We start from the raw sequence: 24,814 nt of genomic DNA on the forward strand, positions 1-24,814 counted from the left end.
ATGTCTAGTACACACCACCAGGAAAGATAATGACAGCAAAGTAAGATTTATGGATCAGAAATAGGGAAGACATTACAACATGGACTCAAGTCTTTACTCAAATGTCAATTTCTCAATGAGGCTGAATCATTCATTTAAAATTGACCGCCCTCAAACTCAAGTTTTTTTTAGCTTCTTCTTCTTTTTTTCCTACAGATTTTACCACTTCTTAATATCCTGTAATATTAACTTATGTATATGTATGATTTTTATTGCTATTGCTCTTTGCCCCACATATAGCTCCATTTTGGGCTTATTTCATTCATACAACTCAAGAATATAGGAGCAATGCTTGGCTCCTATAACATAAACTGCTTAATAAATATTGCTGTCTACATGAGTGAGTGAAGGAAGGAAAGAAGGAAGAAAGAAAAGAAGGAAGGAAATAGAGGATATGGAGCTCACCTCTTGCTTACTATAGGCCCAAGTTAGATAACGCTCAGAGAGAACATCTCCAGGTGTGACCATTAAAGCGCCAAGCTTATTATTATTAAACAATTAGATATTAGCCATTGTTACCTAACAATGGCCACTTAATCCCTGTACTACTGCTTCAGGGTGTTTTTCAACATGAATTGCAGTTTTGTTCATTATAACATGGAGAATTAGTAATAGGAGACTTCACTGCAGCTATTCAGTTAGGTTTTCCTGAGAACCGAGGAAAGATTACCAGCTATTTATGAGAAGTATCTATTTATGGATTAGTAAAGTGAGAATTAGTTGAACTCCATGTCTACTTCCTTTTGACATTCTAATTGATGAATTTTCAATGAATGCATAATCTAATCAATGCTGTGTTCCTCTCAGATAATTTTTCTAGCAACTTGTTTAAAATACACTGTATAAAATAATTACCAATATAGTATACTTAATTACAAAGCAATCATTTGATTAAATTCTAGGAATGCTAGAGATCTAGACAAACTCTTTGTGGGGTTCATGTGCCAGAATTATGGAAATTTTTTTTGCAGCCCAACGTGAGTTTATTGGCTTCATGCTCCCTCTTAATGAAGTTGATCAGCCCATTGGTGGAAGAACCTTCAGAGGTCACTGGGCTGCTGCCATTAAGCTCGGGCTCAATTTTCTCAGCCAGTTGTTTACCCAGTTTTATTCTTTATTGGTCAAAGCTATTGATGTCCCAGATGATGCCCTGAATGAAGATCTTGTGCTCATACATGGTAATCAAGGCCCCAGGAATTAATGATGTGAGATTGGTGAACACAGTAGATTTGGTTGGACAATTTCCTTCAAAGACTTTGTGTGATAACAGCTTCTTAAAGTCCTCCGGACTCTTTCCTGCAGCCTGGAGCTCCTTCTGAGCCTCCTCTGTCAACTTCCTCCTTATCAGGGCCTGTCTGGGCCACGAAGTTGGCCAGGAGAATCTTGTGATGCCGACCCTCTCTCATCTGATGATGGTACTGGACCAGAATGAAGAAGTCACAGGGTATCATCTCGGTGCCTTGGTGGATGAGCTTGGTAGAAAGCCTGCTGGCCATTGGGCCCTGGCTCCCCCTACACAATGGGATCCATCAGGTGGTCCATGTGGGTGCCAGACTTGGTGATGTACTTCCCACATGGTGCTGGAAGGAGGCAGCCAAGCAGTACAGCCAAGCCAGCAGGACGGGGATGTTCTTCTCCAGGAGCACCATGCAGAAGTGTTGGTTCATCCAGTGAGTGCTCGAGAGCAGCTACTCAAAGCTTTCAAATCCTATGTGTGGAGCAATGGAGACTCCAATGGCTGACCACAGTGAGTAGAATCCTCCTACACAATCTGAAAACTCAAACATGTTTTAAGTGTCTATTCCAAACTCCCTCACTTTGGATATGTTGGTAGACAGGGCAACACAGTGTTTCACAACTGCAGAAGGATCTTTGGTGCACAGAAGCAGCACTCCTTCTGGTCTCTACATTCGTGACTGTCTCTTGTATGGTAAAGGTCTTGGAGGTGATGAAGAACAGGGAAGACGCAGGGTTCAGAGTAGCAGGGGTTCGGCAATGTTGGTCCCATCAATGTTGGAGACAAACCAGGCTTACGGGTTTCAGTTACCATTATGGGTTCCAGGTCAGAGCCACCGATGCCTATGATAATGATGTCCAAGATGGGCTTGCCTGAGTACTACTTCATGTCACCACTTCAGACTGCCAGCAGAAAGATTTCACCTTCTCCAGGGCTCTGTTGACCCCTGGCATCACATCCTTGCATTCACCAAGCATGGGTGTGTTAGACCTGTTCCACAGGGCCACGTGCAGCACTGCCCGATCCTTGGTGAAGCTGATCTCACCACTGAACATGAGCTCCTAGACGGCCTCCACACCCCTGCACTTGGACAGGTCCACAAGCATCTGCATCACACCCTCCTCACAAGGTTCTTGCAGTAATCCACCAGAGTACGCCCAAAGTTGGTGTTGAGTGTTATGCTGAAGGGTATGAAGCATTCTTTGTCCTCTTCAAAAAGGAGCCCAAGCTGAGGTCAGAGCCAGCCCCGTGGTGCCATTCCTGCAGCTTATGAAACTGCGTGAACTCGCTAAGCGAGGTCACGTTGAACAAGCTGGAACATGGGTGGAAGAGGAAGGAGGGTGGGCGGCATGCAGCAAGCCTGGGTCTATTTTTGTGAACAAGTGATTTGCCATGCTCCTGGCTGGTGACCTAGTATCATAATCGATGTGAATGGCAAAGCTAAGCTGATGGAGTCAAGAAGTCGTATGGGAGCCTTTCCTGGACCATTGGGGTAGCTGAAGGATTGGGCTTTTCCTCTAATTGACACAAACTCTGGTGCCCAAGTTCTCCCTCCCATGCTGCCTCCTCCTCCAGGCTCATGCTGATGAACCGTCACAAGTGAGGGATTTGTGAAGACGGATGAAGGAAGCAGTTGGCAGGAGAAAGAAAGAGCAGGAGAAGGTGGACTCTGGAACCTCGCAATCTACTCAGGCATTAATCAGTTGTCCTACAATGTGGTTCCAGAACAGCTGGCCACAGTGGGACGCGAGCTCACACCCGGTTTCTCTCTGGGTGATCACCGAAGGCTAGAGGCACGGTGCTGATACTGAGGCATGACCTTGTTCGTACTATCACAGGGAAAAGGAGCAAGGGCTTCCCTCCTCCCGTATAAACTCTCATCTCCTCATGAGTGAAAGAAGAAAAGCCTTTTTGCTGACGGCACAAAGGGCCCCGATTGACTGCATGAGGATTTGCTCTCATTTCACTTTTACGGAGCTAAGAGAAATACCCAATTATTAGATATTTTCAAACACAGTCTCAGCACCCGAAGTATTATTTATGCCAAAATCTCCTTATCCCTATGTTTCCCACAATGTGTCCTGCCTTTCTTTGAAAACCCTTCATCACTGAGCTCTTGGTGCCATTACAGTACCACACGGTGGCAAACCTGATTCTTCATGGAAGCACAGTGAATTCCACGGCTTCGGTGTTTCCAACACAGTCCTGTTTTAGTCTGAGACAAAATAAAAATAACCTTTAAACACATTTGTCGTGGCTCTTTGGGTAAAGATCCAGCTGCTCTATAGTTCTTTGCCACCAAGACCAGACACAGCAATGTTTGGCGGAAAAAAAAATACTCTACCTTGTGTGAGATGTATCCAGCTTTCTAAACCTGAATTTATAGTCCAGAAAGGTTTGTTTCAGGAACATAAAGCACTTTTAATCATTATGTTATTGCAGCCTATACTCTAATTAGGTAGAAGAGTATTCCAGATACTAAACCAGTCACAAAAACTTCAGTAAGAGACCAAATCATATGGAAGATCATGTCTCCTAACTCTTAGTTCAGGTCTAGGAACTGACTACTTCAAACTATTTAAAGGATTTGAGATATAGGGGAGGGGAAGGGGAAAAATGCAAATAATTCTTTCCCTCTTCCACTAACCTAGGTTATAATGGTCTTAGCTATAAGAATAATCAGTTGATTATGACTTTGTAAGATCTGGAACAGAGCCATCAGAAGTACTGTGCAGAATAAATTGTTATTAACCTGAGGGAGTATGGGTATATATGTGTGTGAGACAGACTATAAAGTCATCAAAGAAGGCTAAAACAGGAATAGTAAAAACCAATGTCCTCCGCGAGAATCATCTCAGGTGTTTGAGAGTCAAAGATCTTTGTGTGGCAGGCAAGCCCAAGTTTTAAGACAAGAGTGATCTTGATTTCCCCTTCCACATCTCCTTAAAATTTTAAAGGGCTAGGCCAGATTACCAGTCTAAGGCTTTCAGGTGTGTTCGGGGGAGACAGAGACCCACAGACACCAACATAAGGATATAAATATAAAGGCCAGAAATATGGGACTTCCCAGGTGAAGAAGAAGAAAGGAATGGAAGACTTTAGAAGATGTTACCGTAACCTGCACAATTGCTCTGCATCTGCATGCATGCAGGTAGGCACTGGAGAGCCAGGAAAGGTAAGGTGGTGCTCTTCTGTCAGTGTCAGGAAATGTATCATACAGCTGACACCTTTTCTGTTCTGGGAGAATTTCTCATGCTTCTACACAGGGCTGTTGATGAATATCAGTTTTGATCATACCCTTTACTCAGTTGTCACTTTGACCTTTGGGAAAGACTCTATATGAGAAAAGAAAGACAATGAGAGTGAACAGAGGGAGGGTCAGAGAGAGCTCACATGTGGGGAGGTATAATTACAAAACACAAAGATGAGTCAAAGCCCGACTCCTGCTTCTTCCTCTCCTCACTTCAAACACTGCATATAATCTTGCTTGGGTAGAGGAGAGACTACTTTATATTCTCTCTTAAACTGGGCCCCCTGGAAACAGACCTCAGAGATGCTGAGATGCAAGCAGGGTTTTGAAGGAAGGGTGGAGAGGGGAGAGGAGAGAGGGAGAAGTTGTTCTCAAGAGATACACCTATAGGAGGGTGGAGAAGGCAGGATGGGGAAGAGGGAGACACTGACACACAGTAGAATTTCAAAAGTGGTCTCAGTTTACCCAAAGCACCCCCAGGAGCTGAGATAGCCCTTCGGAGTTGTCATAAATGCAGTAATGGGGTACAAGCTTGTGTCTCTTCATCAGTCATTTAGCTTCAGGCCACTCTCAAGAGGGCACAGCCTTATGAGTGGCAGTTCCCTACAGCCTAGGGTGATACCAGAGAGATAGGCATCTGTGAGCCATCAACAGCCATTCTCCCAGGCTGGGGTTGGGGCTGAGTGTCTTGGTCCTGCAGGAGGATCTGGTCAAAGAACCGTGATGTTCATGATGTATTCTCAAGTAATTGTTTTATCAGATATAACGATATGCACAACCAGGAAGACAAAGCTTCAAAATTAAGAGAAAATAAGAGAATTCAAAGTTAGATAATAACTTGCAAGAAGAAAATTTGAACTTCATGTTTAAGCTGAATTTTATGTCTTTCTTTAATAAATAGATGGTCTACAACTGCACTATTCACGATGTGTCTATTGAGCACTTGGAATTTGGTGGGTTCAAATTGAAATGTGCTAGAAATGTAAAACACATACCAAATTTTGAACACTGGAGAAAAAATAATGTAAAGTATCTTATTAATAACTCTATATTGATAATGTCAATACAATTTTTTTATTATATTGAGTTAAATAAGTTATCAAAATTAATCTCATCTATTTCTTTAACTTTTTTTTGGTTAATCCTCACCGAGGATATTTTTTCTATTGATTTTTAGAGAGAGTAATGGAAGAGAGGGAGAGGAGGAGTAGAAGGTGGAGAGAGAGAGAGAGAGAGAGAGAGAGAGAGAGAGAGAAACATCAATGTGAGAGAGACACATCGAGTGGTTGCCTTCCACATGCGCCTCCAGTGGGGCTGGCATCTAACCTGCCCTTGAATGGGAATCAAACCTGTGACCCTTAGGTCCATGGGATGGCAATCAAACCACTGAGGCACACAGACCATGGCATGTAGCTATTGACAAATTATAGATTAGTTATATGTATCACACTATAGTTTTATTGGACAGAGATGGTCTAGAATAATCTTAAAGTCTGACAAAGATATCATTATCTCCAGCCACGGCCTGAGATGGAGCAGCACTGGAAAGGACCACAGAGTAGGGAGTACAGAAACCATCTTTCCAGAAACTGACTTCCCTGGCCTTCCTAGATGGTAACCCAAAACACCTTAGTTCCTGAGAGGCCAAGATAGCACTTGGGTCATACAACCAGTTTGCCCCACTGGTGGAGTAAGAATGGACATAGGAAATAGACAAGATTTGTGACGCTATTTTTTCTGGGGCATCAGAACCTTTGGGAAGTAAAGGGTTTGCTTTCTTCAAAAATCAAGAGTCTGACTCAAGTTAAACCTTTTCTTTGGGACAAAGAAATCGTACCCACCACAGCTCAGCGGTCAGTGTGGGTGGACTGGGAAACAGCTGCAGCTCAGTGAGCCAGTTCTTGGGTGCAATACGATTGTTGTCACTCCACGTGCCAGGAACATGACCACATGGGGCACCAGATGATGAGCAAGCAGAACTGAGTCACTGGAGCAAAAATAAGGTAATGCAAAGAAGTGTCTTATATTTGTTTCTGTCACCAACTGTCCTGTACTTTTGTCTTTATTCCGTGTATTGCCGTCAATTCAATGCCAGCCATGTCTTCCCAGAACATGATTTTATTTCAGAGTCATCCAGAAGCCCTCTCTTCTTCCATTCTCACTGCTGATAACCAAGTCCAGATTTTCATCCTCAGCCTGAATGACTGCTCCTGGTCCCTTCCTTGATTTTTTCCCCTTCCAATTTTTCTCTCTTTAATATGACTTAGTCTGCTAACTATTTTCAGGTCAACTTTCGAAAATATGTCACTTCACTGCTCAAAAAATTAAAATGACTTCATTTTTGATTACCCAGTTAAGCTCACACCCGGTGTGACATTTCAATAAATATGCAAAATATGTTTTTGTTTGTTTTTCTCCTTCTTCCTCATTTCCTCCACTTAGAATGCACTTGGTACTCTTTTCCTATTTTAAACTATTTTAAAGAAAATAAGAATTGAACAAATTCCCTATTCACTCAGAAGCTGTCCTCAGCTGATCCCTGACTCTCCGACTCTACTATACCTATAATGTATACCACACAACTGTTGTATGTTCCTACTTTTTTCTGATAATTTTGTGCCTATAATCATTGAACTCACAATGAATTTGTGAACTCCTCAAGGTCAGAAATTCATCTTCTACCTTTAATCATAAAAAGGAAATGAATACTTATTGAATGCTTTCCTTGGGCTCGTCACTGCACAGTGTACTTACCATCTGTTATCTGGAATGTTCTGTATCCACTTTTCCTGTGTGTGCCCATCACTTCCATGTTGCCCCGCCTGATGACCCCGACGCCTGGTGCCAAACAGCAACCGACTCAAGTATGCAAGTGGAAGATTTACTGGTGTTTTGGGACAACGATGGTGAAATTTCTCCAGGTAATTTCTACTTGGGCTGCAGTCTCTGCCTTGTTCCTGGGCCTGCCTCTCACTTCAATGATTTCTCTCTTCCTCTCTTCTAACTGATCCTGTTCTATGCAAAACTAGTTAGCTATCTCTTTGGTTAATTATCCAGGAAGCCATAAGAAGACCTCATTTTCAAAACCAAGCACACCTATTAAGGGGCTTCTATTTTTTTTTTATCCTCACCTGAGGACATTTTTCCATTTTTGGTTCAGATAGAGTGGGAGGGAGAGACAGAGAAAGAAACATTAACGTGGGAGGGACACATCGAATGGTTGCCACCCGCACAACCCAACCAGGGCTGGGGAAAAATTGCAACCGAGGTACGTGCCCTTAGCAGCAACCGAACCCGGGTCTCTCTGGACCGCAGGCTGACACTCCAACCACTGAACCAAACCGGCCAGGGCTAGGGAGCTTCTAAAACAGAGATAGTCCTCTTTCTTTCTCTCTGAAGTATTCCCCCAGTTTTGAGTAATTATTTTCTCTGTGATACACATATTTTCTTGTGTAATCCTCTAAGCAATTCATTACATGGTCTGTCATGTAAGGCAGGGAATTTTGGTTCCCCTACTGGTATTGTAAAATTGGTAGTTTGGATTTAGAAAACAGAGTACATTCCGTCCTATTTCTAAATTGTCAGTTAGAGAATGGGGCCGATGCATTTGAATCATTTCCAGTGTGAAATACAATGCCTACATACAAGAGTCATTGGATATTTGAAAATTATAACTTCTTATGGACTTATTGGAGAAACCACAGAGTAATTTGAACTGGTAAAATTTAATGCAAGCAATTATTAAGTACAATGGGATTACAGTACCAGAGGCTTAGCTAAGAAGTACAAACAACTCGAAGAATATAGAGGCAGCAGGCATACGAAGCAGACACTCCCCCGTGGCTGAGCACCCAAGGCCGAGCTTCAGACCCATGGGAGAGGTCAGTGATCGGTTACCGAAAGCAAAGAAGTTGCCGTGGTGCCACCAGAACTGGCTGGATGTCTGCGTTTTGGAGCTTGCTGGAAACGTGCCCTTTGGGTGCCACGGAAGCTGTTCGTGGGGAGCTGTCTGCCAGGAGCCACTCTACATAAAATTGAGAAGATGCCACTGCTGGGTGCTGAGAACCGCTGGCTGCCATGCAAGGCCCGGGTGCGGGTTTCCCACACGTCCCGCAGGAACCGGGTGCGGGGGAACCCACCCACACGGTAGAAGCTGGCCACGCAGGCACACTATAACCAGGGAGCAAAACCATTTTCTTCTTCAGTCTTTCCAGCACCTTCTACAAACAAAGTTTAATATCATGCCAGCTGGCAAAGTAAAAATATTTAAAGGGCCCAGAGGCACTTTTAAGGAACAGATAAAAAGGTTGAATTTGGAGATGAGAGGCAATAAATTGATAACTGACACCGTTATTTTCTGATACTCCAGAACTAAAAATGTGAGTATGTATATTCACAAACATGGCCCACTTCCCAGTGCACCTCTCTAAGCTTCAAAACCATGTTTGTGGTTGGGGCATTTATTAAGGCTAAGAAAAGGGACAGGGAGAAAAAGAAATAAATACAGTAATAGCATATTGATTTACATTATAAAATAAAGAGACTGGGAGAAAGAGTAGAAAAGATAAAAAGTAACACAGAATGATTTTAGGAAGATAATTTTAAGGATTTTGAAAAAAGAAAAAGAGGTAAAATATCTCTCGTGTATAATGAACAGCTCTTCGGGAAAAACAGAGTTTAGAAAGATTTTAAAATATTTGTAATATGCTATTTAAATTTGGACTCTTTTGCATGTCATAAATAAATATTTAAATTTTTTCATTAATTTGGATATTGATATTGGGTTTTTTCTAGATATAATCCTTTGCTAAGAGAAGCCATATATAGGACCAGCTTTATTTGGGTTACACTGGACTAGAACATTTTAAAGCTTTTTGAGTTCATCAGGTTTTTGAACATTCAGATTTTTTACTTTTACACACCAAAGAATAAATGTAACAGAACTTGGTTTCATATCTTGCATATATTTATTAAATCAACAATTTTCAACAGGTGTGCCACAAGTTTTTTGTTGTTGTTGTTAATCCTCACCTGAGGAGATTTTTTCCATTGATTTTTAGAGAGAGTGGAAGGGAAGGAAGGAGAGCGAGGGGGGGGGGGAGAGAGAGAGAGAGAGAAACACTGATGTGAGAGGGAATCATCAATCAATTGGTTGCCTCCTGCACATGCCCTGAAGGGGCTAGGGATCAAACCTGCAATCCAGGTACATACCCTTGACCAGGAATCAAACCCACGACCCTCCAGTTCATGGGTTGATGCTCTAACCACTGAGAAACACTGGCCAGGGCCAGCCACACGTATTTTTAAAGCATGCAATAGCTGACTATTTAGTCAGGGGCACTGACCTCTTTTCCCTTAGATTGTCAAGGGAAGGAAAATGACAACAGCCAACACAACAATAGCCATCTGGTATGACTGAATCAAAAGCATGCATAACCTTTCCTTTTGTCAGATGGGCAAAAAATATATTTTTTGGTGTACCACAGAATTTTAGCAGTTTTTGTGTGCTATGAGATGAAAAAGGTTAAAAAATCACTGTATCAAACCGTTTGCTCTACATTCGTTATTTCCAATTCAGCCAGTTTTAGAAATGAATAAAAGGCAACCACTGCTTATGCAGGACAAAAATCCCTGGACATTGAATCCTCCCTCTAGCTACATTGAGTCCATGTTCATAGTGATCAAGTTTCATTACAGCTGCTATTTGCTTCTTGGGATAAGCCATCCAGGCTGAATATTGGATGTGGGGATCCAATACTGTCCGTGTCCTACTTATCATCAAATGTAGGTCTAAACCTTTCTATCACTACACTATACCTGCAGCTGTGCTACAATTGCTGTTGCTTTTCTGATCACTCTTACAACTGTTTTCCACATGTTAATTCCTATTTAGTGCCAACTGGTAGGTATGCTCCTTGCCAGACCCCAATTCTCATGACAATCCCTCAAGGTGGGTATTAGTTCCCAACAGTCTCAGAGATTTGCACAAGTCACCAAGCCAGAGAGGATCCAAACCTGTGTGTCTCACTTCACGCTCTCCCCACCAAACAAAAAAAGTTACAAAATTGTATCTCTAGTAGGACTTATGAAGGAGAACTTCCCAATGGAAGAAAACAAAAGCTTATCGTCATTCCAAATTAACGTCATAATGCTTCGAAGGAAATAAATACTTTTCTTGGTTTTTCTTTATTGCTATGACTCATGTAATTGTTTACCGGATTTTGGAATCGAGCACTTGATCATGCTCAGGGTGAGTGAGCATGACTGTCCCTGTACGTTCTCTCCTTTTTGTTCTGAAAACATGAGCTCTGCTAGACGTTGGGAAGTGACATTTGAGTTTTGTTTGAAGGACATGAAGGATGACTGCAGAAAAGGTGGTGAAGAAGGCTTCTAACCATGTGTAAAGGCCCACATTTGAGAAAGGATCAGGGAGACCAGGAAAGACTGTAGCAAGCACATTCGGTAGAAAATATCATTAACACCCAATAAGCAATTCACTTTGGGATTGAACATCGCTAATATTTCTCACTCTCTTACCCATCAGCATGGAATTGTGTGTCTCTCACACCTTCAAAGTAACAATGACGAGAAACCCCAAATCTTCTTTGGTTTTACCTTTACCTGTATTGAAAACAATACCAGAAGCCTCCTTTTCCCTAAGGCATGACACTCTGATGTAGGGACTATTAAATTGCAGAGAGAAAAATAGTCACCACTCTAATAGTGTTTTTGTTTTTTCACTTTTAGCAATTGCTTATGACACGCACTAATTGTCCTTTGGAAAACCATTTCTTATTCATTTTTGGGTTGCCTCAATGCCTTCCTTGTACTCAAGACACTTACGTAAGCTATAAGTTACTGTATTTTAATTTCATATGGTCTGAAACGATCCCAAACTTTTAGTATAAAATTTTTACATTACTTATCCACAAGGTTGACTTGGAAATGCATGTTGTTCTAAAATGTCCTGACCTTCAGGCCTTTCAACCTGCCCTGAGACACAGGACTCCAGCTAATGTATCTGTTCTGTGAGATCCATGCAATGCCTTGAGCAGATATGAGCTACCTTCATATTCAGCAAGTGTTAGATAGACAAGGTCTTAAAATTGAAGTGGCCAGGGAGTCAGACGCATAGATTGTGAGAATGGTAGAGTCCTAAGAGAACTTTGAAACCATTTAATCCAATCTCTCATTTTCCAGAAGAAACACAGGCCCTACAGATGAAGTTGTTCGATGTCACCCAACTAACTACAAGTTTTGTGGGGACTAAAATTCAGGAATTCCAACTCCAGGCTGATATCTACAAGTCATGGGCATATTTTGCTAATGACCCTAAAATATTGTGAGTATTAAACTGTTCAGTAGCAAGCAATCAAAATGCTACAATTATCACAATTGTTTTTGAATGAAATATACGCACCATGGTTTGAGTTTCAGGTACTATAATATATTGTTTTTATTATTTGAAACATGTATTTAAAACTTTGAAGTAGAAATAACACTTCTTTATGTGAAATATTACTTGAAAACATAGATAAAAAACTGATTATTTGTTGACACCTTAAGAACAGTCTGCATATGGTATAGTAGTACATTGAGCTTTTTAATGCATTTGGTTTCTTGCATAGTTTCCAAAATGTTTTGGAAGACAGAATAATTTAAGTGGAGTCAGCTTGAGTTTTAAAAAAGTATTTTAAGAAACCACAATCTTCTTTTGCCCTCTTGCAATCCCAAGAGCTCTGATTGGTTAATAGTCAGCCTTGCTTAAGTCCTATCAAGATTCAAAGCTACTGTTAGACTGAATTTAATAAATCCATAAAAACCACAGAAGAATTTCTTTTAGCCCCCTCCAGCACCGTGTCTCTCCTTAGTCATAGGAGGTAACTGCTTCTGTGATGCAGAACACCTATGAGACTGGATAAGTGTAGGTTTCAATGGTCAGTGGTGGCTTTGTCTCTGTCACGTGGCTCCTCTATGCCAAAAGAGGCAGCTTGTCTACTAGGAGAATGTTCTAAAGTGCTGTACCCTGCGTCCATCTTCAAATGGTCACACTTAGTTCAGAAACACTGAAAAGGTCACAGCCAACAAGAGTTACTTTTCTATCTAGGGCTAGTGAGGGGTGATGGAAGACACTTTCCTTTTATTCTCTAACATCCAGCATCTGCTCCTTGATACATCCTAAGTGAAACCTGAACATCTCCACTGACACAGGTGATCTTGCAGGCATTAATAACTGGTCTGAATTCAGCCGCCATTCCTGTTAGGTAGTTTTTGAGCATAGTTCATGTTCATGGAGGAAAAACTGAGGGAGTAATCCTTAAGCCACCTGGTACTGTGTCTTACTAATATCTTGCCTTTTATGGTGCATCATATTTTTCAAAGTGCTTTCATATGTATACATAGATTAACAAAAACTGGGTAAGTGGTGTGGGAGGCGCGATTCTAAGATGGCCTCCAAGATTTCTGCCTACTGCTGTATATGCCCTAGAAAATCCCCTCACCTTGAGTGTAGGCAGGATTGGGGAATAGGATGAGATAGTCAACCCCATGATTACATATTAGCAGATGAGAGAGAGAGAGAGAGAGAGAGAGAGAGAGAGAGAGAGACTGACTCTCCTGCTGGCCTTGAAGAAGCAATAGCTGTGCTATGGATGGGCTGTGTGTTGAGGGAGGCCCTAGGAGCTCCGCGTGATCCCAGTACACAGCCAGTAAGGAGACAGGAATCCCACTCTACAGCTGCAAGCAAATGACAGCCAACAACTTGAAAGAGCTTGGAAGTGTTTCTTCTCAAGAACGTCCAGCTGAGAACATTATCTGGCTGACACCTGATTTCAGCCTTCTGAGACCCTGAGCAGAAGACCCTGACCAGACCTCTGAGCTACACAACACGTGCAATAATAAATGGGTGTTGCTTTAAGCCACTGTTTGTGGTCATTTGTTATGCAACAATAGAAGACCTATAAAAGCAAAGATAGATAATATTACAACCATTTCACCAATAAGAAGACTGGTTCAGAAAGATGACTGGTTTGCTTAATTTTATCAGTGACAAGACTGAAATTGGGACCTTAGACCCTCATTTATACTCTGGCATTTTCCCACAGTATCCCACACTACTGCTCCTCACTAGTGAGTATCATTGATAGAATTTCTTTACCCCTGACCATAAACAAGATGAATAATTGGAAGTACGATATAATATTTTCCTCTATACAGCTCATTTAAGAGTAAAACAATTATTTTATTAATTCCCATATCAGTTCTTTAGTATAATAAAACATAAAGCAAAATAATATTGCATTAAGTTGACAATATTTTAAAAAGATCTTGAACCAAATGTCAGTCTTCATCACTAAACAAACAATATTCTGAATAGTCAAGAGCAGGAAATGTGATAGGTAATTCTACCCATTGTTTGTATTGTTTCTTTGTTGCGTTACTTTTGAAAAACACTACAAAATTCTTTATTTTGAGACAAGGCAAATCTAAGCCTTTGTGCACCATCATCGTTCCCCATGCCTGGAAAAAGAAAAGAGAGAGCAGAAGGAAAAATTAAATGCACATTAAATTAAGAATTCCTTTTGGCCAAAGTAACAATAAACCCACAGCAATGTACTCACCTGGCCACATGTTTTGCAGATAATCTCGCCATTTGTTTGATAGTCAGCAAACTTCTTTTGCAGGGCTTTGTTTTCTCGCACAAGGTAGAGTTTCCTAAAATTATCAAAAGTAAGAAACATCCCTGAGAATTCACAAATGACCAATGTGTAGCCCATGGGTGTGTGTTGTTGAACTTGACACTCATCCTCAAGCAGATGCCCCTTCCACACCCACCTCTCAAGGGGCATGTTGCCTTTTGTGTCCTCTTTCAAGTATATTAATTATTTTTACCTGAAAATTGTTCAAAACTGTGAGAACAAATATGAGCACACACACACACTGACTTGCCTTGGATCAAAGTGGCTCTGAACCGTACACTTCTCGCTCCCTCCCCAGTGGGGTATATTTGAAAAATGGACATTTGAAATAGAGATATAATTTGGGGAAGGCAAAAGAAAAAACATTCTGGAAAAAATTAATTTAATTGGTACTATTTTGGAAAAAACATTTACAATACAACCTTCTTCCCTTCCTATGAAGAAATTTAAATGGACTCTCCCTGGGCTTACTTGAATTCTGGTGTCATATTGACATGGTGCATTTTCTCAATTACGTGGATGTAGTCTCCAGTGCAGGCAAGCACACTGCAGTTTTTGCAGAGGAAACTTATTAATGATGGGTTTTCCTTGTATTGCTTTGCGATACTTCTCTTGATTTTCATTTTCTTTTCCATTATACTCTGCATCTGTAATTCCAAAATCTGCATCGAAAAAAGAATATTCTATGTGTTGTTGTTTGTTTGTTTGTTTTCATCGTTTCACTGAAGCAAGTATCCTTGAGTTCAGAAACCTTAAATAGTTACAAAAATATACTCTTGGCCCATGTTCTAGAAATAAAAATAATGAGGCAATGGCCCACAAACAAGTTAGTATATAAACCTTCATGTAATCATGAAAATGTAGAACCTTCAAAAAACAACCCAGTGTATTTTTTAAATGTTTCTCTATTGGTCTTAGCAATATTTGACAAAAAGGAAAACAAAAAACAAAAACCTCTCCCTCTACCCACCTCATTAGTTTTAAATGTCTCATAAAATAAATCTAAACTTTCTTCCATATGAATCTCTTTCAAGAACTACACACTGTTCTTGCATTACCCATTGCCTTCTCTTACTTGTGACAAGCCCTTTGTTTCTTTCATTGTTTCTCATATGTTATCATTTCCAGACCTTTTGTTATCTTAGCGAATCTCCTTAGCAAAATCTCTTCTCATGTTTGTGACAGAAACTACTAGTTTACAGTCTAGTATGCATTCTCACTGGAAGAGAACTATAATTTTATTCTGGGTGGAAATATGCTAGCCAAATGACTACATTTCCAGGGCAGTGGTCAACCAAACATAAGAAAATGTTAAGTGGTATTTCCAGAAAGGCTCCTGATGTGTCAGGTTGTTGGCATGAACATGTGACAGCTAAAATTCTACCAGTTATCTTTGACCTTGACAATGGAAGCCAGATGCTAAAAGGGCAGAGAAGAGAGAGAAGAGCCTGGGGTCCTCCTGACATCACAGAGTTATCAGATGGCTCCAGACTGCCCACATTCTTTACGCTGGAGAACAGGCCCTTGCGCTGTGGATTTCAGGCTCTGTGACTAGAGGCGAAACTTATTTTATCACAAACAATCTAGTTTGTGAAAGACACAGAACTTCAGGTAGGGACTGGTCCGTTCTCATACCACGATTTCACAGTAGAAAAACCTGGTTCTTAAATGCTTTACCTCCAAACTGAACCTCTTCTAAATGACCAATTTATATTAACTTGTGGAGGAAGCTGTTGTTTTCCTTAAGACCTAGGGGACGTTTTCAGTAAAAGTAAATCATCACTGCTGATGAGCAGAGCTGAGTGGCCCATCTCTTTGGCTCTTGGATCTCTGTTTTAGGCCTTGGTTCGGGGCAGTCATATTTGGCACAGAAAAGAGAACAACGCCTTACAAGCAAACCTACAGGCCATAGTACAGTTTAATCAGACAAAAGCCCAATTTCCTATGTAATTTTAACAATATAATAAAGTATTCTGTTCCTTAAAAGTTAAATTAGGTTGTTCTTACAAGACTCTTATGGTTTAGTGAGCTGATTAAAAGATGACTTGGCATAGGATCACATACATGTGGGCAATGAAATCTGAATTTAATGTAAAAAATAAAAATAAAAATAAAACCAAGATCAAGGTATGGATATGTAACCAGGACACCAGGAACTAAAAGATTAGCTCTAAAACAGTAAAGTATATCAAATAATTTGAGGGCCAAGAAAATGAAAAGACATGATAATAAATATATGGCAGGTACTGCTATCATCAAAGTCCAAATAAAATGTAATAAGGCAGCAAAAGTTATTAGGTCAATGCCCAGGGAAAAAGTTTAAGATCTCCATTTTCAGAAGCTTTCGGTGATGTATAAACACCATATGAAACATGAAAAATAGACCTCAGCTATGTGTCAGTCTCACCTGTATTTGCAGTTACCCCGCCCTGAGTAAGGCAGGATTCTCAACCAGAGGAAAGGGGCACAGTGACCTACCAGCAACCCCCGCTGGGGGCTGTGGACAGCGTGGCGGTGGCATGTGCCTCACAGCACGGCTGCCCTGCTCTGAGTTGATCCACCTGGAGTAGTTCTAGGAGGGTGTATCACTTGGACTAAAAGGACACAAAAAGGTAGTCCATTCTGAAGTCCCTAAGGGACTATGTCATGGTCTAGAGTTTATCTGGAAAAAAATTGATTCAAACTTGAGATTATTCTAGAGTTTACCCAATACAAGACTTAAAACCTCATTTTTTTTTTACAACATCCACTTGATCTCAGTCATTTAGGCCATTAAATGTAAGGCAATGACTTTCCAGTGGCATTATTCGGCCACATTTGTTTGATTTGACACTACAACATATTTGGTTTGCCTTATATTTAAAAGGGTTTTAAAATATAAGTTTGTGTAGAAACCTGGCCAGGAAACCTTGGAGTTGGTTACAGCAATGCACACCAATTTGAAAGCATCCCTTTCGTGAAACTCTATTTAGGGGAGAGCCAATTCCAATGTTAAGAAACTAACATTCACACCCATATGCAAGGGTGTGAATTTTCTTCTAAATGGATTGTTTGCTATTATAGTACTTACAGTCTTTAATTCAGTGGTATGGGGGATTTCCTGAAATCTTGTAGAAATACTCTTCCATCACTGCACTCCTCTCACCACTTGAATAAACTCGATGGTAGTAAACGGAGATGCAGCTAGATGACATAATGTGTGTTTTCTCTTCATTCAGATCTAGCCTAGAGTCATTCCCTCTAAGAGGCCTTTCCCAGCTGGTCAGTCTAAAGCACCTGTCTAGTGGCTTTTCCCACATCACCCTTTCCTAGTTCTCCAGCACCTGTCTCTAGATGATATGTTTCTTGCGTCATTTCTGTTTATTGTTTCCCCTCTTTAAATCCTCAAATCTCACTGTGTCCACATTCGAAGCTTCATGCTGCAGGGGTCTATCTTTGTTGTTTGTCTATCTGTTCTCCATTTCTAGAATGTTTCCCTGACACATGTCACAAATATTTCTGGAATGGGAGGAAAAAGGTGCCTGTACAACCAGATTAGTCCAAACTCAAATTACCAGGTTGGGTTGAATGGGTGAGTTACACTAGTCTTTCCAGAGCAGGGGCAGCTTGAATTTATATTAGCAAAGTTTATGGCTGGTTCCACTGGAATGGCTTCTGATTCTTTGTATGTGAATCTGGACTAAGCGTAGCTCAGCAAACCGGAACTTATCCTTCTGCACAGTTTCTGTCTAGAGACTCAGCCACAAAGATATCAATGGCGACCACATGCAGCCATTTCAAAGTGCAGACTAAATTCAGAGAGGGCCCCGAACAGTACCTTATGAGCGTACTCCGCTGGTTTCATATTCTGAACACTGTCTATCGCTTTATACATCATTTGCTCTCGGAAGTCATTAACTGTCTCACGTTCAACAACTCCTGAGCCGCTGTGGGCAACCAGGACGTAGGTGCTCTCGTCGGCTCTGGCTCGACCGCGGGCCTGAGAACACAGAGAAGTCATGTAAACGAAGGCTCTGCCTTGCTCTCAACTGTCCCATCTTTGTCCTGGCATGATGTGCAGTATCCCAGCCTTCCGATGCTCTCTTTATTCTCAGTAACGTTAGTTATTACCCATTCTTTCTAAGCCCCCTACTTCAAACCCAAAATGCACTTTAAGGCAGAAACAATGTTCTTGAATGATGATGGTTAGGTCCCCACACTGCCCGTAAACGCCTCAATAACAAATACCATCCTGTCCAGCCTTTTTGTTCCCTGGGGTCCCTCTCTCAAACCCTGGGAGCCATCATCAGTGATTTGGACCAGGGAGGGGTCTCACTCCCCCATTCCAAGTCAGAGGGACAAACGGGGAGAAGGGGCCTCTTTGACCTTGACACCAGGGCCGTGGAGCACGCAGTTCTGTTCCTGGCATCTTACATTGGATTTTGAGCACATTTTCACATGAAAACATGCTCAACATGGTGATAAACTTCTATAGCCCTCTATAAAGTGGTATTAAGGTACATTTTGAGTAACAGAAAACTGTGTGGCCTGGCCCCGGAACCTAACTATCAACTACAATATTATCCTCATGAAAAAATGCATTCTGAGTAACAAACAACTAACAAACCAGCTTCTGAAACACAATCAGTTCCTGATTGGTGCCTGTCCGGTTCTCTTCGTCCTCCATGACTCGCTTTCATTGCGGGATGCAGCTTAGAGTGTAGAACGACCCTTTCGTTACGTTTACGGAGAGAATATTCAGCGCAACGCCTATGCGTATTCAACAGAAGGTAACAGGTGTATTGTTCACATGGTGTGGGTCACAATGGAAACGGGGACACTTCACATGTGTTTCTGCCTCCCACCCATCACCATTTTATTATGAACAATTTCAAACGACAGAATTTGAAAGAATAAGAACAGAAAATGCAGAAGCAGCGGGGCTTCCTGAGGCTCGGCGCATTCCTGCGTCCGACACTAGTGGGGTGCTGTGCTTCGGCCTCCAGGCCCAGCTGGGGCTCACACACACCCTGGGAATAAGGAAGCCTGTTTTGATTCTTACAGATGAGGCCAGCGTCATGGTCCTAAAATGTCTTAGGACACCGAAATAACAACCAAAGAAAAGTTGTTGTTTAAAAATACAACAGGTGCCCTGGCCGGTTTGGCTCAGCGGTTAGAGCGTCGGCCTGCGGTCCAGAGAGACCCAGGTTCAGTTCCCGCTAAGGGCATGTACCTCGGTTGCAGTTTGTCCCCGGCCCTGGTTGGTCGTGCGGGTGGCAGCCACTCGATGTGTCCCTTTCACGTCGATGTTTCTCTCTCTCTCTCTTCCTCTCTCTCCCTCCCACTCTATCTGTACAAAAAATGGAGGGATGTCCTCAGGTGAGGATGAAAAAAAATAATAATAATAATAAATAAATAAATAAATAAAAATACAACAGGTATCTGGCTGTAATATTAAACGATACAAATGGCCAGAGTGCACAGCTCTCTGAGATTTCTCTCTTTTGGTTTCATTGAGGAATAACTGACATATTTTACTTTCAGGTGTGCAAGACAATTTAATATTTGTACACAATGTGAAATGATTTCCCTTTTCATAGGAAAACAGCTATATTTTTAAAACTATGTGCATTATTTTATTAAATACAACAATTAAAATAAGAACACAAAGTAAAAAAAATAATATATGAGAGGCATTTGAATATACCTGGACCATGGCTATTTCATTAGTGACGAGACCGTAACGAATAACGATGTTGCATTCTTTAATATCCAGACCTTCCTCTGCCACTGTGGTAGCGATCAGCAGATTTATTTTTCCTGTGCGAAATTTACTAATGACTTCTTTTTGCTCATTCTGTAGAAACATTTTAATGAATTAAATTTTGTGATGCTAAACACATTGAAATCATCTAATTAGGAGAAGAAATAATAAATCGCAACTGGTCAGTGTAAATCAAAGGATTAGCTCATGCATGGATTTGAGGCCATCTGTTTTTGTCATTGAACAAAGACACGATGGTGAGACAGCATTTGATTTCCAATCTGGGATTATCACACAATAACAAAAATATTTCCATCTTCCAGTCTGGAGGTGGGAAGACCATCGTTTATGCCAAGGAAATCAAGTGATGGGCAACTTGGGAGGAAGAAAGGAAGAGATGAGAAACATAAATGGGCTTTGCTTTTCACTACATTTGCTTCTGAATCTTTAATATTTAAAACATAATATGCAGTGATGCTTCTAAAAATTACTGAGTTTTGAGTCACCGAGAAATACACATTGTACACATTTGGTCACTTTACGAGTCATTCGAGCAAGAAATGTCTGGAATATTCCCGAAGGACACGTAAGAAACTAAAAACATTGGCCACCTGCATTAGAAGGAGCTAAAAAACTGGAGGACTGTGGTGGGCCCTGTGTCTCATTCATTTCCAAAGACATAAATATATTTATTATCTGTTCAAAGGGATGGCACAAATAAAAATGAAAGAATAAGTTGGGAAAAACATAATTAAAACAATTATATTTAAGTTCAAAAAATCTGAATTCTGAAATTTAATGTAAGTAAAGAAATCTCTGCTCTCTGGCCCTTGCATCAGAGGAACGGGTGAGCATAAACCCAGCCCTACATAGCAGGCATCGTTTTATTTTCATAATCCCTCTCATCAAAGCTGTTGGTCCAGTTTGCCTTTGCTGCACATTCACGCTACCTTTTGCTCCCATACTTGAAACAAAAAGAAACATGTCAGAACAACAGTGTGTTCTATCCCCTTCTTCCTTCTCAGAGGCAGCGAGTGCCTTTTTATTTATTTATTTTTTTTTGACTCCTAACTGCTGCAAAGTCCTGCAGAAAGCTCCCTCTCCAATCTTCTCTGATAATTTCCCCTCCTGCACTTGTGTCTGCTGATAAAAGCTTACATGTCCTTGGGTTTTAACAGCAGTTGTCTATGCCTTAATTCAAAGGAATAACTTTAATAAGAATTTCACACACAGTGTTAGACACCCCCCACCCCCCCACCCCCCGCCAAACCATATCAAGAGTTGGGCAGCGCCTCTCCCAGTAAGTCCACCTGAGTTTACAAGCTGAGGAGGTGGGGAGTGTGGAAGGGGGTATGTTCTACATTAGTATGTAGCCCCCAAGTCAGAAATGAATACGCAGCAAAATGTAGCTTGAAACATACTTTCCATTTGTACCTCACCTTTTTTCAAAGAGGAACTGAGGCCATATACAATCAAAGTCATAACACTAAAACTAATATAATAGGAACTTAAAAGCAGAACCCAAAGTGGAAGAATATTGATGCATTGCTTGTAATATTTAACACAAAGGCTATGAGATGAAACTTCAATTTTTCCTGTGAGATTCCTAGAATCCAGGGAAAAGGAGAAACATATTAACTAAACTAGCTCTCATCGCAAAGGAGGAAGCAAACTCCTTAGCCATGGAAAACAATGCTTTCTCTGGCATAAATTTGAGAGGCAACTTTAACATGAGTACACGTAGATTGTATATTGAGTTGCACTGGAAAATTTCAAGAACTATTTCTTTTCAGCAAACACTGAAATAAATGTAAATTACTCCATTGGGTTAAATGGTGATGACCATATTAGAACTGAAGTGTCCCATTGTCCAGCAAGACTCAGGATTGGTATGACTTCAGAAGAACATTTTACTCTAACAAGCTGCATGCTCATAATGTCTACAAGTGCCTTTTTTTCTCTCCCAAGTATTTTTGCTGTGCACATGATAAGTAAGTAGTATAATAAAATGAAAACAAAACAAAACAAAAAAGCTTAAAAAGGAAAAGAAAAACTCACATAATCCCAAATCTCTAACACATCAAATGTCTTAATTTTTCCAAGTTCCCTTACAGATCTCATCCTATGCAAACATATTTTACATATGTTCTAATTATAATGCACATATTTTTTAGGAGATTGGATTTCTCCACTTGATAATTATATTGTAACCATTTTTCTATTTTGTTTCTAAGTTTAAATGTCAATCATTTTTGCAAAGGAAACTCACTTTAGTTTTTTTTATTATTATTTGTTAGATCTCACATGAGGATATATTTTTCCACTGATTTTTAGAGAGAGTAGAAGGGAAGGAAGGAGGGGGACAGAGAAAGTGAAACATTGATGTGAGAGAGACACATTGATTGGTTGCCTCCCGTGTGTGCCCCAGCTGGGACCCGGGATCGAACCCACAACCCAAGTACATGCCCTTGACTGGGAGTTGAACCCATGAATCTTCAGTGTGTGGGTCAACACTCTAACCACTAGGCAACACCAGCCAGGGCAAGGAAACTCACTTTAGAAAGTTCCTTCAAGCATGTGAAAGAAATTACTCCTAGGACAATGCTAAGCCTATCAAATACCACAGATTAGACTGCTATTAAACTCACATTTTACTTCAAGAACAAGTGCTTCATTCCATTGAATTATTTGTGGGTGGTGAGAGAATTAATGAAAACAAGACTACAACTAATTTGTAAAGAGTAATAACAGCATAAGAATAGCAACCCAAAAAGATGTTTATACCTGTGTCATAGGCTTGAACTCACTGCTATGCCCAGCTCCAATCAGATGATGGGCTTTGACTCCTACTTCTGCAAATTTGTCGTTTTCAGTAATCCACTGGGAAAGGGCATATGCACTCTGTCGTGTTTTTGTGAAAATTATTCCTCTTGCTGTTCCTGCAGTCCTTGTATATTGTTCCATTATGGTATTTCTTAATTTGGTCAGCTTTTCATTTTCATATTCTGGGTTTTCAGCCAGTTTCTTCAACATATTCTTGTTATCTTTTAAAAATAATCAGTTTAGATTAGTAAAATATATTAATAATTACTGTGGAAGATTTTATGTAATGGTGCACTGAGATGTTGTTCAACTATAGCTAATTTTTTATCTGTATCTAATAACCAAGCTACTTAACAAATAAATTTATTGCAGTCATATTGACAAAAATCCAGATGACCAAATGATTGATTGTGTTCATACGATTCATATCTACTTTGGTCACATTAATTAGAAATAACCCCAATATAAGTGGGATTTCTTCTTTCAAAATGAAATATTATTTTAATATTTGGAGAGCTCGTGAAAAGCAACAGTTCATACCAAAGAGGTACATGCATGAGACCATGCAATAAATGTCACATTGATTCTTACCAAAAAATAAAGACATGAGAAATGTATCTGTGTCATTCAGTTTCAACGGTTTCTTTTCATCCTTCTCATCTTCATCACAACCATCATCATTGTCACTATCATCTTCTAAGACGGCCATCTTCTTTTCTTTCTCATCATTATAGAAAGTTTCAAGGTGATTATATGCATCAATCATTCGGATTGTGTCATTAATTTGCAGGGCCTCATTGTACTTCCTCAAATGTTCTGCACAAAGACGGTCTTTGCGATTCCCTTCTCTTGCAGCTATGAAAGAATAAATTATGGAGATGAAATAATGATCAAACACCCCCCCCCAATACTGTGCTGTGAACTTGAATATGTTTATAATACTAACTCTAAAACAGGTTCCACCTTGTTTCTGAAATGAGCAAGCAAGACTCAAACTGCACTGTGAGCTCTAAAAGGGGGCACATTTTCCAAATCCTAGACTTGCTGCTTGAGTTCTGCATCAGCAAGAACACATACCTGATCCATGCAGAGAAATGGCATAAATAAAAAAACATTAGTTGCGCTTGTAGCTGGAGACAGAACTATTAATATTTATCTTCATATTTTATATATACAATAAGTGAAAGACTCCGGCAATAAAAAGAAACTGGATAAATTGATAGGCCTCCTTCCTTAGATAAGGAATTTGGACATGTTTATCCATGTCCTACTCAGAACACAGAAATTCCATTTGCTTTCAGTGTGCTTGAGAATATGTGATACAGTCACTTGAAATCTTGGCATAAATATGGAATAAACTAAATGTTAGGTCAAAACCTTACTTACCTTTTTTTTCCATTTGAATAGCCCATTGTTCATAGGGTTGAGTTCCAAAATCTGACATTGGACTCATTTGGCAAAAAGTTTGAATCGTTGTCATTATTTCCAGAAGTCTGTCTTTAAATGGATCCTAAAAATAAGTTATACACTTATTCTATGTTTATACTGGTATAGGAATAACATTACCTTTGTGAAAATAATTTCCATGTTATAATAAATTTGATTCAGAATCTTTGTCTAGGCAAAGTAATACATTAATCTCCGATCACCTCTTTGTACATTTATTTTCTATTGGTTTTTCTGTTAAGAGTCTATATCTTCAAGACACATCCACACCAAAACCGTGTATCACTTCTGGAATTTCCAATTTAAAAATTTTACAGAAGAAAATTAATGAATGATAACCTTGATGCTAATACTTATTTTTTAAAGACGTTAAAGCAAGGCCACAATTATTTAGATAGCCTGCAATCTAATGTTAAGAGACATTCCTCTTTGAAAAACTGGTTTCATTTCAGTATTATACCAGAATCAAAAGTGAAGCAAGTTTTGGGAAATGTGACACAGAAAAGTCATACTGTGTGATTTCATTCATATACAGTTCAAATCAGTCAAAATCCATGTTTGGTGTTAGAATTCAGGAC

General features: G+C 40.2%; 1 protein-coding gene and 1 pseudogene across 1 annotated transcript in view; both read right to left on the reverse strand.

Moving 5' to 3' along the window:
• Positions 1-976: 976 nt before the first annotated feature.
• Positions 977-12,781, reverse strand: LOC118624984 (annotated as a pseudogene).
• A 768-nt stretch (positions 12,782-13,549) lies between these two features.
• Positions 13,550-24,814, reverse strand: part of IFIH1 (interferon induced with helicase C domain 1) — a 53,971-nt gene continuing 42,706 nt past the window's right edge. Inside the window, exons 9-16 of the mRNA XM_036254155.1 lie at positions 24,177-24,300; positions 23,382-23,645; positions 22,752-23,011; positions 19,911-20,060; positions 18,042-18,203; positions 14,696-14,886; positions 14,147-14,240; positions 13,550-14,045 (exon numbers count right to left, since the gene is read on the reverse strand). Of these exons, the coding sequence (XP_036110048.1) occupies positions 13,866-14,045; positions 14,147-14,240; positions 14,696-14,886; positions 18,042-18,203; positions 19,911-20,060; positions 22,752-23,011; positions 23,382-23,645; positions 24,177-24,300 (1,425 nt within the window). The 3' untranslated portion in view covers positions 13,550-13,865. The remainder of the gene's footprint in view (positions 14,046-14,146; positions 14,241-14,695; positions 14,887-18,041; positions 18,204-19,910; positions 20,061-22,751; positions 23,012-23,381; positions 23,646-24,176; positions 24,301-24,814) is intronic.

The sequence above is a fragment of the Molossus molossus genome, unplaced genomic scaffold (assembly GCF_014108415.1).
Source record: "Molossus molossus isolate mMolMol1 unplaced genomic scaffold, mMolMol1.p scaffold_m16_p_11, whole genome shotgun sequence".
NCBI lineage: Eukaryota > Metazoa > Chordata > Mammalia > Chiroptera > Molossidae > Molossus > Molossus molossus.